General features: G+C 42.0%; 1 protein-coding gene across 1 annotated transcript; it reads left to right on the forward strand.

The window, feature by feature from the left end:
• Positions 1 to 2576: 2576 nt before the first annotated feature.
• Positions 2577 to 10753, forward strand: LRATD1 (LRAT domain containing 1). Its single transcript, XM_009567911.2, has 2 exons — positions 2577 to 2698; positions 3102 to 10753. Exon 2 carries the CDS (start codon positions 3140 to 3142, stop codon positions 3992 to 3994), a length of 855 nt encoding a protein of 284 aa, XP_009566206.2. The 5' UTR covers positions 2577 to 2698; positions 3102 to 3139; the 3' UTR covers positions 3995 to 10753.
• Positions 10754 to 15098: the final 4345 nt, after the last annotated feature.

Consider the following 15098-nt stretch of genomic DNA (forward strand, 5'->3'; position numbering starts at 1 on the left):
AGTTTCATTTCCATAACGTGCAAAATTAGGTGTAGAAGTGTGTATTGGTATTTGCCACTATAGACGATCAATTTTAGATTTTTTATGTTTTAGGGAGGGCTAGACTGTTACTGTCAGGCAGCCTCATTTCTTACTTAAGGCAAGTTATAACATGTCTTCTAGTCATATCTGAGGACAACTCATGACTGCTGCTTCAGCTAGATGTGGAGAAAAACACAGGGAATCATCTCGCCGAACTTCAACTGACTTACAGGAATGTCTCATCCAGGCCACAGCAAGAGAGAGGCACCTCCTTAGGGCAACTCATGAACCCCTTCCTAACACAGTTCATACAACAGCGGCAAGTTGGTTTTGGGTGGGTGGGTGGGTGTCTGCCCAGTTCTAATCATTCCTGCTTGCTTGCTAGCTGTAAAACTTCAATTTGAAATATTTGAGGAAATGATGTTTTACTTTTCCCCCACTCTGTAAGATGAAAAGGCTTAAGGTCAATAGGCTGAGAGGAAACCTTATCAATGTCTACAACTGCCTGAAAGGAGGTTTTAGGGAGGTGGGTGCTGGTCTCTTCTCCTAAGTGACAGGTGATAGGATGAGAGGAAATGGCCTCAAGTTGCACCAGGGGAGGTTCAGTTTAGACATCAGGAAAAAGGTCTTCACCAAAAGGGCTGTAAGGCACCAGACTGCCCAGGGAAGTGATTGAGCTACCATTCCTGGAGGTATTTAAAAGAAGGGTAGATTAAGTGCTTATGGATATGATTTACTAGTGGTCACATACAGTTGGACTTGATCTCAAAGGTCTTTTCCAACCTAACGATTCTATAACAATGTGGACATGCCTGTCTCTCTTGATGGCAGGGAAACAGAATACAATCATAGAATCACCAGGTTGGAAAAGACCTCTTGGATCATCGAGTCCAACCATTCCTATCCACCACTAAACCATGTCCCTGAGCACCTCGTCTACCCATCTTTTAAACCCCTCCAGGGATGGCGACTCAACCACCTCCCTGGGCAGCCTCTGCCAGTGCCCTATGACCCTTTCTGTGAAAATCTTTTTCCTCATATCCAGTCTGAACCTCCCCTGGAGGAGCTTGAGGCCATTTCCCCTTGTCCTGTCCCCTGTCACTTGGGAGAAGAGGCCAGCTCCCTCCTCTCCACAACCTCCTTTCAGGTAGTCGTAGAGAGTAATAAGGTCTCCCCTCAGCCTTCTCTTCTCCAGGCTAAACATCCCCAGTTCCCTCAGTTGCTCCTCATAAAACTTTTTGTCCAGCCCCTTCATCATCTCTTCTCTGGACACGCTCCAGAGCCTCAACATCCTTCTTGTAGCTTAGACTGCACTGGTACAGCCTGAGATTGTTAAAGTTAGGTGAGAGGCATAGAATCATAGAACTGTAGAATAGTTTGGGTTGGAAGGGACCTTAAAGGCCATCCAGTTCCAACCCCCCTGCCATGGGCAGGGACATCCCACTGGATCAGGCTGCCCAAAGCCCCATCCAACCTGGCCTTGAACACCTCCAGCGATGGGGCAGCCACAGCTTCCATGGGCAACCTGTGCCAAGACCTCATCGCTCTCATGGTGAAGAAATTCTTTCTAATGTCCAGTCTATATCTGCCCCCCTCCAGTTTGTACTCGTTCCCCCTCGTCCTATCACCACAAACCTTTATGAATAGCCCCTCTCCGGCTTTCCTGTAGCTCCTTTCAGGTACTGGAAGGTCACTATAAGATCTCCTCAGAGCCTTCTCTTTCCCAGGCTGGACAAACCCAACTCTCTCAGCCTGTCCTCGCAGGAAAGGTGCTCCAGCCCTCTGATCATCTTTGTAGCCCTCCTCCGGACTCATTCCAACAGCTCCATGTCCTTCTTCTGTTAAGGATTCCAGAACTGGACACAATACTCCAGATGAGGTCTCACAAGAGAGGAATAGAGTGGCAGAATCACTTCCCTCGCCCTGCTGGCCATGCTGCTTTTGATGCAGCCCAGGATACGGTTGCCCTTTTGGGCTGCGAGCGCACATTGCCGGCTCATGCTGAGCTTCTCATGGACCAGCACCCCCAAGTCCTTCTCTGCAGGGCTGCTTTCAATCACCTCATCTCCCACCCTGTCCTGAAATCAGGGATTGCCCCAACCCAGGTGCAGGACCTTCCACTTGGCCTTGTTGAACCTCATGAGGTTCTCACAGCCCCACTTCTCCAGCCTGTTCAGGTCCCTCTGGATGACATCCCATTCTTTCCGTGTGGCAACTGCACCACTCAGCTCGATGCCACCCGCACACTCGCTGAGGGCGCACTCCATCCCGCAGGCAGCCTCGAGGGACGGGGCAGCTCTCGGACGCGTGCAACCTTCCAGCTGAAGCCCGGGAGGCGTGTTTTTGACGGAAACCCCTTTCCCCCTTCCTTTCCCCCGCTCAGCAGTGTCCCAGGGCGGCGAGCAGCCCCCCATCTCCCCGCGCCGGGGGTGCCGGTGGGAGCCCGGCCGGGCAGTGACGCCGCGGAGCCCCCGCACCGCGCCGCGGCCAATGAGCGGGGCCGGGGCGGGCTCGGCAGCGGCGCCGCCGCTACTTAGGCTCCGCCGGAGGGGCCGGGCAGCGCACAGCCGAGCGGGCGGAGGAGGACGGAGCTCACCTCCTCGGCAGCGCCCATGGGGACAGGACGACTTTAAAGGAGTTTGGAGGGAGGGGTGTTTCTGGAGCTGGGCGAATACGGGTACGGAGAAGGGGTCCCTCGGGAGCGGGGAGCGGGGGGGATGCTCATCGCCTGCTCTTTGCCAGCTCCTCGCGGGGTCCCGGGCGGGCAGAGGAGCCGTGTGCTTCTCCAGCCGCTTTCCCGGCTCGGTTGCACGGAGGGAAAGGATGGGGTCCCTCCGGGTCAGCCTTTTCCCCTTGCAGAGAGAGGGGAAGGGCATGTTCCCGGCGTAACTCCGGGAGCCTCTCCCTGCCCCGCACCCGGGGGAAGGGGCTGCGCTGGGAGTTTCTCCCTTGCACGGAGCGGAGGGAGGGCGGAATCGCCGAACATCTTTTCTGTATGCCTTGATTTTTATTTATTTATTTTTATTCTTTTCTTTCTTTTCTTTCTCTTCTTCTCTCTGCCCACCCCACCCTTCCTTCAGATCCGACGATTCCTGCCCCTCGCCTCGCCCTGTCATTGATGGGAAATCAACTGGATCGCATCACCCACCTGAATTACAGCGAGCTGCCCACCGGGGACCCCTCGGGGATCGAGAAGGACGAGCTGCGCGTCGGTGTGGCTTACTTCTTCTCGGATGAGGAGGAGGACCTGGACGAGCGAGGCCAGCCAGACAAGTACAGCGTGAAGGGCTCCGGCAGCCCTGGCCAGGAGACGCCCACCCACCACCTCCACCACCAGCTGGTGCTAAACGAGACCCAGTTCTCCGCTTTCCGCGGCCAGGAATGCATCTTCTCCAAGGTCAGCAGCGGCCCCCAGGCTGGAGACCTCAGCGTCTGCTCGGCGCAAGCCCTGCCTGCGCTCTGCAAGCCGGGGGACCTGCTGGAGCTGCTCTACCTGGGGCCGCCCGAGCACCCGCCGCCGCACTGGGCGGTGTACGTGGGCGGCGGGCAGATCATCCACCTGCACCAGGGGCAGATCCGCCAGGACAGCTTGTACGAGGCTCCCGCGGGCAACGTGGGGCGGGTGGTGAATAGCTGGTACCGCTTTCGCCCGCTGGTGGCCGAGCTGGTGGTGCAAAACGCCTGCGGGCACCTGGGCTTAAAGAGCGACGAGATCTGCTGGACGAACTCCGAGAGCTTCGCCGCCTGGTGCCGCTTCGGGAAAAGGGAGTTCAAAGCCGGAGGGGAGCTGCAGGCTGCGGCCGGCACCCAGCACCAGCAGCAGTACTATCTCAAGATCCACTTGGCGGAGAACAAGGTGCACACGGTGAGGTTCCACAGCCTGGAGGATCTAATACGCGAGAAGCGCAGGATCGACGCCAGCGGCAAACTGAGGGTGATCAAAGACTTGGCGATAGTGGATGGGAAAGAGTAGGGGAGGAGCAGGGGGATTCGTGGCTATCTTCCTTCTGCCCTGCCTGGGGAGAACAGCCTGGCACAGAGACAGGAGGCTGCACCCCCCCTTCCCGTGGGACGCGTCTGGAAGCAGGATCCATGGCAACATTCCAAAAAACCAGCATTCTTTACACCCATAGCCAGTATTTTGTTTGGCTTTTAATAGCGTTAATGCTGAAAGAGTGTGAGAGAGAGAGAGAGAGAAAGAGAAGAGGGGGGAGGTGCAGGAAGGCTGTTCTAAGTACGTGGACAAAGTCTCTCCTGTTGATCGATGTTGACCCATTCTAGCAACACGCCAATAAAATTTCAAATTGAAATTTATTTTTTTTAATTTTTATTTCATGGCTTTAATCCATGATAAGTTTTAAAACATCTGGGGCTATGGTTGTGTATCTAGCTAAATGAGTTTCTAGCTAAGGTTTGCCTTGCAGTCAACCAAAAGCATCAGTCGTACTTTGCTAGCTGGGAGGGAAAGGGGAGGTTGGGGGGCAGCAGGGCTAAATGCCTGTTTGTTCTGTTTCTCAATGCTGTTGCTTCAGCTGGTAGCTCTAATCCAAATTTTGTCCCAGCCAACTCTCTAGCAGGATATTAACAGGGGCAAATGCTTTCACATTTCTGGTTGAAATCATATCACACTTAAAATATTTGTCTTCTTTGCTTACTGTTTGCAGTTCTTTGCTAAATGTGATCCTAATGCATTAGCTCTTTCCACCTCCTTCCACCTTCCCTGCCTTTCTTTTCTTTTTTTAGGGGGGGAGGGAAAGTTGCTGAGCAGCTGTTTCTTGAAACTATATTCATTAGATTAAAGGAAGTGGTGTATTTTGCAGGGAAGAGTATACTCAGCATTGCTCCTTAAGAGATCCAGCCTCTAGGACCTAATGCTTGAGCTGTGGATTTGTACTGCTGTAGTGATTCTCACTGCACCACTGCTTCAATACCCCTTCATGCACAGGTCAACAGAATCCTGCAAGAAACAATTAGGTTTGAATTCTGCATGTTGCCTCTTTGAAACAGCAATTTATTGCGTGTTTACAATTCCACTTAAAGAAAATAGATGTAATGTGGCCAAGTTCATCTTGCATTTCAAATTCCAAGCAACTAAAAATCCTGTTCAGTCTAAGTTTAGAAATACACAGCTGTTAAAAGATGCCTTTTAATGTGGTGTAAGCAATGCCTTGTCTGTGTTTCAGATCCTATTCACTCATTGCTTAATTTGAAGTTTTGAAGTGGAAGATCAGAGTATTTTAAATACATATTAAAAAAAAAGAAGTCTAAACAAATTAAGTATACTGGGGCATTTCTAGAGCTCTTTATTTTAATTATTATTCGGAGCTGCATACAACTTGTAATAAGCAATTTGTCTTTGCATGTTTCAGTACTGGAAAGAAAATGCATTTTTGTCCCCTCTTCCCACATCAATGTCAGATGGCAGAACAGAAGTAATACTCCTCTTCTGTATATATAATACACTCCACCCCCGTATCAATGTACCATGTCCTGGCTCCTTTTTGTATTAAACAATGTCACAAGCAGCCTTGTTGCAACAGCAATTTCATTTCTGTAAAGCGTTTGCCTTCTGTAGCTGAAGCTGTGAGGGTGGAGTGTACATTATAATGAAAGTGTCAGCATAAATATCTTAAACAAAAACAAATAAAACAATCTGCCCCCCCAAAAAAAGAACACTGCATCCCTTCAGTGAAGGTCATCTAACTGGCTTTGTGTTTGCTGATACACTTGGGAAAGTTATCTGCTTATAGGCAGTGTCACTTTTACCACCTCCCATGAAGTACTTTGGATAGTACAATATGGAATAAACATTTGAAAAAATGTGAATTGTCATTACGATTTAGCTACTGCTGAAATATTCTTGAATTGCAACATACTTTTTAATAAATGTGTAATATTTTAGTTTTATATTTACAGTAGCTGCTGTCTGATAATGATAGCTTTTTCCATTACGTGAGCAGTCTTCTACGTAGTGTTTGTGTCTTTATAACTATGCTGTGTTACATCTCCCAAATTGTCTGTTAGAACTGATTTCCCTGTATCATTTGGTGGGAGCAGTGTGGGATTGCAGAGAGGCTTTACATACACAGTATTTATGAAAAAAAAAACCTTAAATGGTAGGAGAAGGAGGGAGAGCAAAAGAATTTTACTTTAATGTTCCCTTATAGAAATATGTATTGGGGAACAGAGGTAGGAAGATGCAGGGAAAATTACATGGAGAGGGGAATAAATAACAGTGTTTATCGAGACAGGAAGAATGAAGTAGAGTCAATTTGATATTTTTGATTTCTGGAATATCTTTTCTTCAAATTCCTCTTACCTCAGTAATGTAGGAGGATCCTTGCAAGAACAGCATTGCCTCTGCTCACTAGTGAAAATTTAAAAGATGCTGGCTTTAAACTTTTTCCTGTGCTTTCCAAATGCTCCACTCCATCACTGTATCTAAACAGCCATTTTAACTCTGTTGGGTCTTAGGTTTTTTGTAATTTCTTATTAACTTGGGTCATAAACGCAATTTTCTTTGTTTTACCTAGCTAGGTGTAGAATGGTATTTAGCAGTCTATAAAAGAAGTGATGAGAACTATTCTAAGCTTATTTGTTCAAGCTCCATCAGGAGCTTTTGGCATTGCTCCAAATGTGTACAGGTGAAGGTAAAAACAAAATTAAGGGCTTAGTCCTTTGCATGGTCTGGAGAAAAAGGGATTGGAAATATTATTGCCATGACTATGTTCAAGTAGCAGTCTGTTATTAAGAACAAAGATACCCATACAGATACTTTTGGGTTTTTTTTCTTTCACTAGATTTCACTCCAGAGTTGCTGACAGCAATCTGGTCCTGATTCATAGTCCATTGAAGTTAATGGAAAGGCTCTCACTGACTCCAGTGAGCTCTGGATCAGATTTTATTGTTCGGGAGGTGATTAAAATTTGTGGACCTAGAAGAGAAGTGAGATTTAAGATGGCATTTCAGAGACCAGAAGGGCCACCTCTCTGAGATGGGAGACAGTAGAAACAGACATTACTGTGAAAATAAGGGAAGAAAACAGCCTAGTTCTGAAGCAAGTAGTGTTAATCTGAGATAGCAGTAGGAAAATGGTGAAAAATACCAAATGAAAAGTGGGTATAGAAAGTTGTTCAGTGCCTTGAAACAAAAAATGTAAGGCAGGGGAGCAGTCAGCTGTAAGAATGGCAATGATGTGAATGACTGACAGGCAAAAAATGTAATTGATTATGCTCATTTTTCGGGATCAGTGACCTGCCTGAGTTAACATTTCCATTTCCAGCAGTAAAGATATTGACAAACTGTATTATATCCATGGAGTCTGTTTACATTCTTCAGTCTAGCTACCCAGGACAAATATTTATCTCTCATTCATTGCTCTTGAAGTAGTGACTTGTAATATGGCTGCAATGCTAGGATACTTCACACATCTTTCTTTTGTGTCAGCTTTCATCCTTTCTGTTAGCTCTTTGGGTAGCAATTTTGTAGAATCTCTTTTGCTTGTATTCTTTTCAAAATGCAATCTTTTGAATTGCTTTGAGGCTAACATTTTATTAAAAATTCAGCTTGTGTCCTCTTGATACATGGAGAGCTTTTGTGAAATGTTTTACTGTCATGACCAAAATGTTTACTAGTTATTGGCTGTGCATATAGGTAGAGAACTGCAAGGATGGGTAGCAAAATACATTTTGTCAGTGTCAAATTTTGTTTCCATCTTATGTTTCCAGGTTAATTTATTTTTGTTTTTCCCCTCTCAAGTCAGTATAGCTGTGTAAAATGAAGAAAAAAACCAAACCACCTCACAACCCCTTACAGTATGCTTTTTAGGGCAATAAGCTATTGATGCATATATGGATTTCAGATGAAGAGAAGAGTGTAATAATATACAGCTTTCATGGTGTGACAAGAAATGGCCTTTGGTCTGTGCTAGAGCGTGCACAGTCTTAATTTGCCTGCCTCATTTCATTTTAGTGTCTTTCATATTCAGGTAAGTGATATGCAAAAATCTGGCGGAGTTTATAGACCTGTTTATGCGATGTGTTGAACCAATGGTGGCTGGAGTTGAGAGAACGCCGGATCTCGAGACATCTAGCATCTTCTGGGATTAGTTAATACAACACGCCCAGTTCCCAACCCTCTATCTCTGGCTACAGAAGAAGTAGGGGACTGCGACAGCTACTGCTAGTTTTAAGATTTATTTTCTATGGGATATTTGTACTAGAGTAGCTAACAGTTTTCTGTCAATGATTATACTTGACTGTGACTAAAAAGTTGTGTTGCTGATTATGCAGTGGAAGCTGTGTTTTCTGCTGTATAGCACAGGAGGAAGATGAAAGTCTTGGTCCAAAGAATTAGTCCAGAAATACCTAAGGAAGTATGATTGGGCTACCATGCCGATAGCGGTTTCACTGCAGGACTAGAGTCTAAAGGATAGTAATGTATGGCTAAATTGTGATCAAGTGCAGCTGTTAGTTCATGAACGTCAGTGTTTCCATTTTTACTTGCTTATTTTATTACTATGAAACATTTAACTTCTCTGTACTTTGAATTTAAATTTGACATGGAAAACTGCCCTATGCTCATGGATCATCTGACACAATGTTACTTTAATCTGACAGATTTTTTTTTCAGTTTTATTGTAGAGAAAATTAGTGAATACTAGGATCAGTTACTTTATTGAACTGCTTGTAAATCAATAAAAAGGGGGTACAGTAGATGTTAGGTTGGAAAAAGGCAATAAACTGAGAATCTTCCATTACTTGTCATATCAGTGGATTTACTACAGATTATATAGATAAAATCTCTACAGATATAAAATACCAGTGTTGTATTTGTGTATTAAAATTCCACCATGCCACTGAAATTAACAGTTAGTTTAAATGTATTTACCTTTGAGCAGTAATCTAGAATTTGTCTTGCAGGATTTATAATTGACTAGCTCATAATATGCATTTTCATTTCTTTATTTTAAATATTTTGCAGCAAGCACAAATGTGTTCAGACGGATATGTCTAGAGGAGTTGCAGAATTTCCTTTGGCAGAGGCCATTCACATTGAGATTATTTGAGATATAGCGACGCTTCTCTGTTTTTTTCATGTTTTCATCTTGGGACTTTGGGGAACTTCTGTTTCTGCAGACAATCCATGTATGTAAAACTGCTTGCCTCCTGTTTGCAGGATCAGGATCTTTAAAATAAAAGAAGGTCTATCCCCTTCATGTGGTATTTGCTTTGGGCTAAAATCTAGGAGTAGGACAGCCAGGATCAAGACCTCAGCATCAACCTCCTATAGAATTCGATGGAAGGCTCATCTGTGTGACGTCTACCAGAAGGGCCTTAGTTGCTTATTCTTATTTGTACATATAATAATCATCTATGCAAATTGGCATTTTCCTAGTTAAAATGGGTGAATGCTTTTCAAACGTCTTTTGACTTTTGTGTAGCTGTGTGAGTACAAGTGTTAGACACAAATAAAAAATCAAAGTTTTGTTTATGGGCTTGAGTCTCTGAAGTGCTGTAGAGCCAATATCTTCCAGCTATTTTGACAGGAGCTCAGGTGGAATTGAGAACCAATGTAGGTGCAAAAGATAAAGGTGAGAAAGCTTGAAGTTAAACTTCAAGCTGTTCAAGGAAGGTGTTCAGAGCTATGCCTGAAATTCTTTCTCTTTTCCAAGGTGCATGAGGTTGATTAACTGCGCACCTCATATACAGAACCATTTACACTTTGGAAATCCATGCTACTGCCTAGGAAACTTGGGGTGAGCAAAATATTCAGTGTCTCATCAGCCTTAAATAGCAAATAATTTTTCATGGTTTAAACACTAGTTAGATACAGTGGCTCTGGTGATCTATTTTGAAAAATCCTAGTTTAAAGCTCATAAACTAATCAGAATTATGCTTATAAACAGAAAACCTCAATAATCCTTCTTGGTACTTCTTATATGGAACAGCTTGTTCCCTGTTTATGTAAATAAGAGACTAACCCTGATCCAACAGAATTATCGTGGGGTAGAATTTGCAAATGAACAAAACAATCAAATCCCAGATATAGTTCTGACTTGACTTTGTCTGCCACAGGTAAATAATCAGCATATATCTTAACAGCATGAGTAAATACAAAGTGCTGTATTGTGATGCTTCTTCACAGCACAATACTTTACACCACAGAAGGAATATTCCTTGTATGTTATTCAACATGGATAAATATATCCCAATCTAGTCTTAAAACAGATTTTTTTTCCATATGTTCCTATTGTTTCCATATGCCCTTTCAGTCAGCTGAAAGCAATATAAAAACTGAGCCTAAAAAATATGCTAATTGTTTGTAAATATTTAAGCAGAAATTTATATGTATATTGGTATATAACTAATAGATGTACATACATATATATATGCATATTGTATATATATTATGCATACATGCATATACCAAAAGTCTTTGACTATTTTGTTGGCGTTGGCAATAAATGGCAGTCATTTCAGTGTGTATATTATCAGCGTGACAGATGGATATCCAAGACTTCACTGGCAGTATTTTAACAGTATTCAACTATCTGTTCTTTAGGGTACACCATGGTCTTCTGACATCCAGAGAAGTGAGTTAAGTGTGTGGGGGTTGACATATTGCTACTTACTAGAGGAAAAATATCAAGGAGCACTATACTTTTCAATAACGAAAACCCCTTTTAGAATGAACTGTGCTGCTACTGACTTGTGTATTTATAAATAAAAGAATGCTCCAGTGAAGTATCTATCCATCTTTCTCTTCGGCATATTATAATGGATAGTGCCACAAGGGCTTTTTCATAATTTTCATAATCAAATGTTTTTCCCCTCACTGTAATATTTTGCAAGCGTAACACTGAAATTAGCTGTGTTCTGTTGTGCAGACTTGCTCAGCTATTGTTGTAAAGATGTTGCTAACTAAGGATGTGGCTGGCATTGCTATTTCTTGACTTTTCTCGTCTAATCTTTCTTTGAACTGATATACTTATTTCAAAAGCTAAGTGGTGTGACTCTGAAAAGCACTCATTATTGATTTGACTCTCCCCATTGAATTCTCTCCTGAACTTTCACCAAAGTTATTTGGGCACAGTTAGGCTAACACTGACTGCTTTTAGAAGTCTTATCTAATGGATACAGAGTGAAAATGAGCTCCATCAAGACCTATGAGTGCTTTGTGTGGACTGGATTGCTGAGAGTTATACTTCTGAGTCCTTGCCAGATGAAATTTCATTTCAAGAACTAGAATAGCCCAGTTATTCCATGCCTTCATCCGTGAGGTTTTTGTCTCACCTGATAAAATATTATGGATCTTTTTGCCTATCCAAAAATCTTCCTCCTCATCAAATCACCTGATGAGGAGTGGGTGATACAAAGCCCTTTTCCATGAACAAGCCCATCACTAGAAATCACTGTTACAGAGACTGTCAGAACTGAATCCTTGCCCAGAGAATACTGGCATTTTCAGAGGCTGTGGAAGAAAACACTCAACTTTCCTGCTAAACTCCTTTAATAAACCAATTTTATTGAAAGAAATAAATAAATGTATTCCTACTGAAAGTAGATCCAGTGTAGCAAATCATGGACCACAATAACTTTGCTGTTAGTTAAAACATCTGACTGAGCATCAGCAACAATTACTTTTAAGAAACTTTGGTTGGATATGGAGCTACATCTTCATTGAACAGAAGTACTTTAGATGAAAGCGAGGACCTGTTAATGTTTTATCACAGAACTATACAATGCAACTCTATTTGCTAATAAGTCACAGCCCTACTTTAGCTTTAAATTCAAACCTTGTTACATGATGTGTCTGCTTACCTGGCAGGCTTTCTGGATTAGTATTTCCAGCCTGTGCTGACTTTATTCCATTGATTCTTCAGTTAGGTGTAATCAAAGGCCATTAATATTGAAAAGTTCACTTTAATTGACCCATTGACTCATTTTAATTGCGGCAATATAAAGGAGTGTCAGGTGCTAGACCCCTACACAAAGGGTCAGTTAATGTGCAGATTCATCCTGGCACTAATCTTGGCTGGGTACCATTCACTCTAGCTAGGAACTGTAAAAGAGTTTCCTACTTCCTTATCTCACTTTGAAGTTGAAGAAGTAGGTGGAAAAAAGATTGGCAGAAGAAAAAGGTTCTAAAAAGAGTCATGCTCGGCAGAAGTCTTGAGCTGTTCTTTTATATTTATGCTTTGTATACAGATAAACTCCGAAACATGCAGGTAAAACTTTCACTGTGTTATGAGTACCAATTATAGAAGTGATACCCTTTAAATTTGGGCATGCTAGAAAGTTGCATGCTTACGCTGAATAAAGATCTTTTTCCTTTTCCATTTCTCAATGTGCTAGTAACTTTCTTTAATCCATAGGAACTTAAGGTTGAGTTCACTGATTGTTGATAATGCACCTCAAGAGCAATAGAAATGTCAAATGTTTGCATACTGCAAGTGATATCAGTACTGAAAACCTATCTTCGATTTCATTCTCCTGAAATCCTTAATCTCATACATACCTTTGAGCTTTTAATGACTTTCCTCAGAATAATGTCCAAGGGACTTTGAGTGGAAATAAGCTAGGAACATAAAATGTCAGAGGAAGAATCTGTTATGTGTTCAGCTATGGACTGTCATGTATTTCTTATTTCCTTGAAACAGGAATAAAATTTTTATCAATATTTACGGAACACTTTGATTTGTAAGTTCCACACACCTTTTTTTTAAAAAAAAAAAATTTCAGGTATACTTTACTGAAACAAACAATGCTAAGGAAAAGGAAAACTAGTTTAATAGAATTGTCATATTGGCAGGAATACTCAAGTCATAGTCTTTAGCCTTTTCAAATCTTATTTGAACTACTTTCAGGCTGTATAGCTGAAAACCATGAAACACCTCATTTTGCATGTTCATAATGGTCAGTGTATTGCATATACAACTTGCAGTGCCTCATCTTCTCAGTACTTCACTGGAGACCTCCCAAACTGGTTATTTTTCCCAAATGTTGTCAGACTTCTGCTACCTGAAAATTAAGCCCTCAAGCAAGCTCTAGTCTGAACTGAACACTGAGACAGCTTAAGTGGAGCTTGGAAAATATTACTCACATATTTTAAAAAGCTTTCATAGCTGTGAAGTAAATCTTACAAAACATAGAATTCAATATCCTATCATGCTAAACATTGAATATAGTAGGATTTTTATACGTACAGGTTAGCATTAGTGTATTAAATGGTAAAAAGGGTAGCTGCTAAACAGTTTATCTTAAAAATGACACCCCTATATCTTGAATGCAAGGTGTAGAGATTGAAAAAAGTATTCCTTAAATCTGATTTATGCGTTAATCTACCTTTTATTGGGGAGATTTCCGTTAGCATTCAAATAAATATGCCTATGTACATGCATGCTTATGGGTTCTATGTTATTATTTCTGTTTGTATTTGTGTGTGAGAATGGCTCTGTGCGGTCACAGCTAACCGCTACAAGGATACTGGCATCTCTATTATCTGTACATTGAGTGTGATCATTAACTGTTAGCCAGAAAGAAGGCAGCAGAAAAATCAATGAAACTTTGGTCAGAGGAAAAATAAACTAAGGCTGGTAGTAGTGGGAATGAGCCTTCTGGAAATTGCATTTCATCCAGTGTATGAGTGGAGAGGAATGCATAACTGAATGATGCAAATGCCATAGAGAATGGAGATTAAAAACATCAATTCTAGGAGTTACCAGACATACAAAATAGCGTGTTGGAGATGGCACAGTGAAACACATAATAATCCTCCCACTAGGGCCCGTGGTATCATATGACCCTAAGAAACTGTCGCCAATGAAATGATGTATGGAAATGTCCTTGCAGTTCTCATGGTGTCAGTGCCATCAGGTAATGTAAGTATAAAATGTGCGATAGAGCCAATCAGCCTCACTTCTTATCTCTTTTGTAAAGATGTTGCAAAAGAGCATCTGTTTTGTAAAGATGTTGCTAAGAAGCATCCCATTTACTCTGAGACAGTGGAAAAATGCAAACTTTTGTTAAATAGCGATCTGATGCATTTGATTTCAATTATCACTACAGACTTCAGTTTTTTCTGTTCTCACTTGGAATGAGGTGTTCAAGCTACATAATTCTCTGAAGATGCCTGTATCTCCATTGGCTGTAGAAGGTGTCTCGTATACCAGTGCTTTTAATTTACATACTCTAATTAAGCGGGATGAAAACAGACTGAAAGGCTTTTATTTCTCTCCTCTCTCAAACACCTGAAAGTTGTATGTATAGTCTAAGCTACTTGTCTAAGCAGCAGAAAGAGCACTGTGTTTTCAGAAGAAAATTCATCCTACCTCAACACGCGTGTAATAAAATCACACACTTCAAATTCCATTCTCTCTGTGTTTAGTGCTTACACATCTAGGATTAACCTGCTGCTGGAGTAGCTAGCAAAGTTGAGATTAACTGAGAACAAATGTCCTGAAATTACATGATTTCTTCTCACCTAAGAAGAGCTTCACTGCTTTGTCAAACCTCAGACTCATAAAGCTTGGTTTACTAAGTTGGAGAGTGCTGTGTGATCCCAAAACAATTACAGTCTTAGATAAATTGTAGATAGTTGCTAAACTCTAATATCTCACAAATAGGCAATTGCGGAAAAGTTATGTCATAACAATAAGCAATGTGTTAATATAAAAAAAGCTAAAAAAATAATTTTGAAAATGTCTCCTGAATCATTTGCCCAGTTCTAATCACATACAGAGGAAAACCTGATGCCCTGTAGTAAGTTTGCAGAACTCAGTCAATTATTTTAAGGATTTCCTGGGAACTGACTGCCAAAGCATCTGGACATCTTACAATAAATTAAAACCAAATATTAATTACACAACTATCCATTCAGATGGCTCAATGCACTTTAGCTGCCTTTTATTTGTGTCACAAAGGACCAACATACTGACATGTTAGTTAATTGAATGCTTGATTGAACAAGTAAACCTTACACTACACTACAGCCTGCCAAATTTAAATTCTGGTGGCCTGCCAGAGGAATGGATTTCCAGTGTGAGAATCTACCCCTGATAAGTTAGAAAATGTTAA

This window comes from Cuculus canorus, chromosome 3 (genome assembly GCF_017976375.1).
Source record: "Cuculus canorus isolate bCucCan1 chromosome 3, bCucCan1.pri, whole genome shotgun sequence".
In the NCBI taxonomy this organism is placed as follows: Eukaryota; Metazoa; Chordata; class Aves; order Cuculiformes; family Cuculidae; genus Cuculus; species Cuculus canorus.

Coding starts and splice junctions, on each gene's coding strand:
- LRATD1 (XM_009567911.2), top strand. CDS start 3,140: ATGGGAAATCAACTGGATCGCATCACCCACCTGAATTACAGCGAGCTG.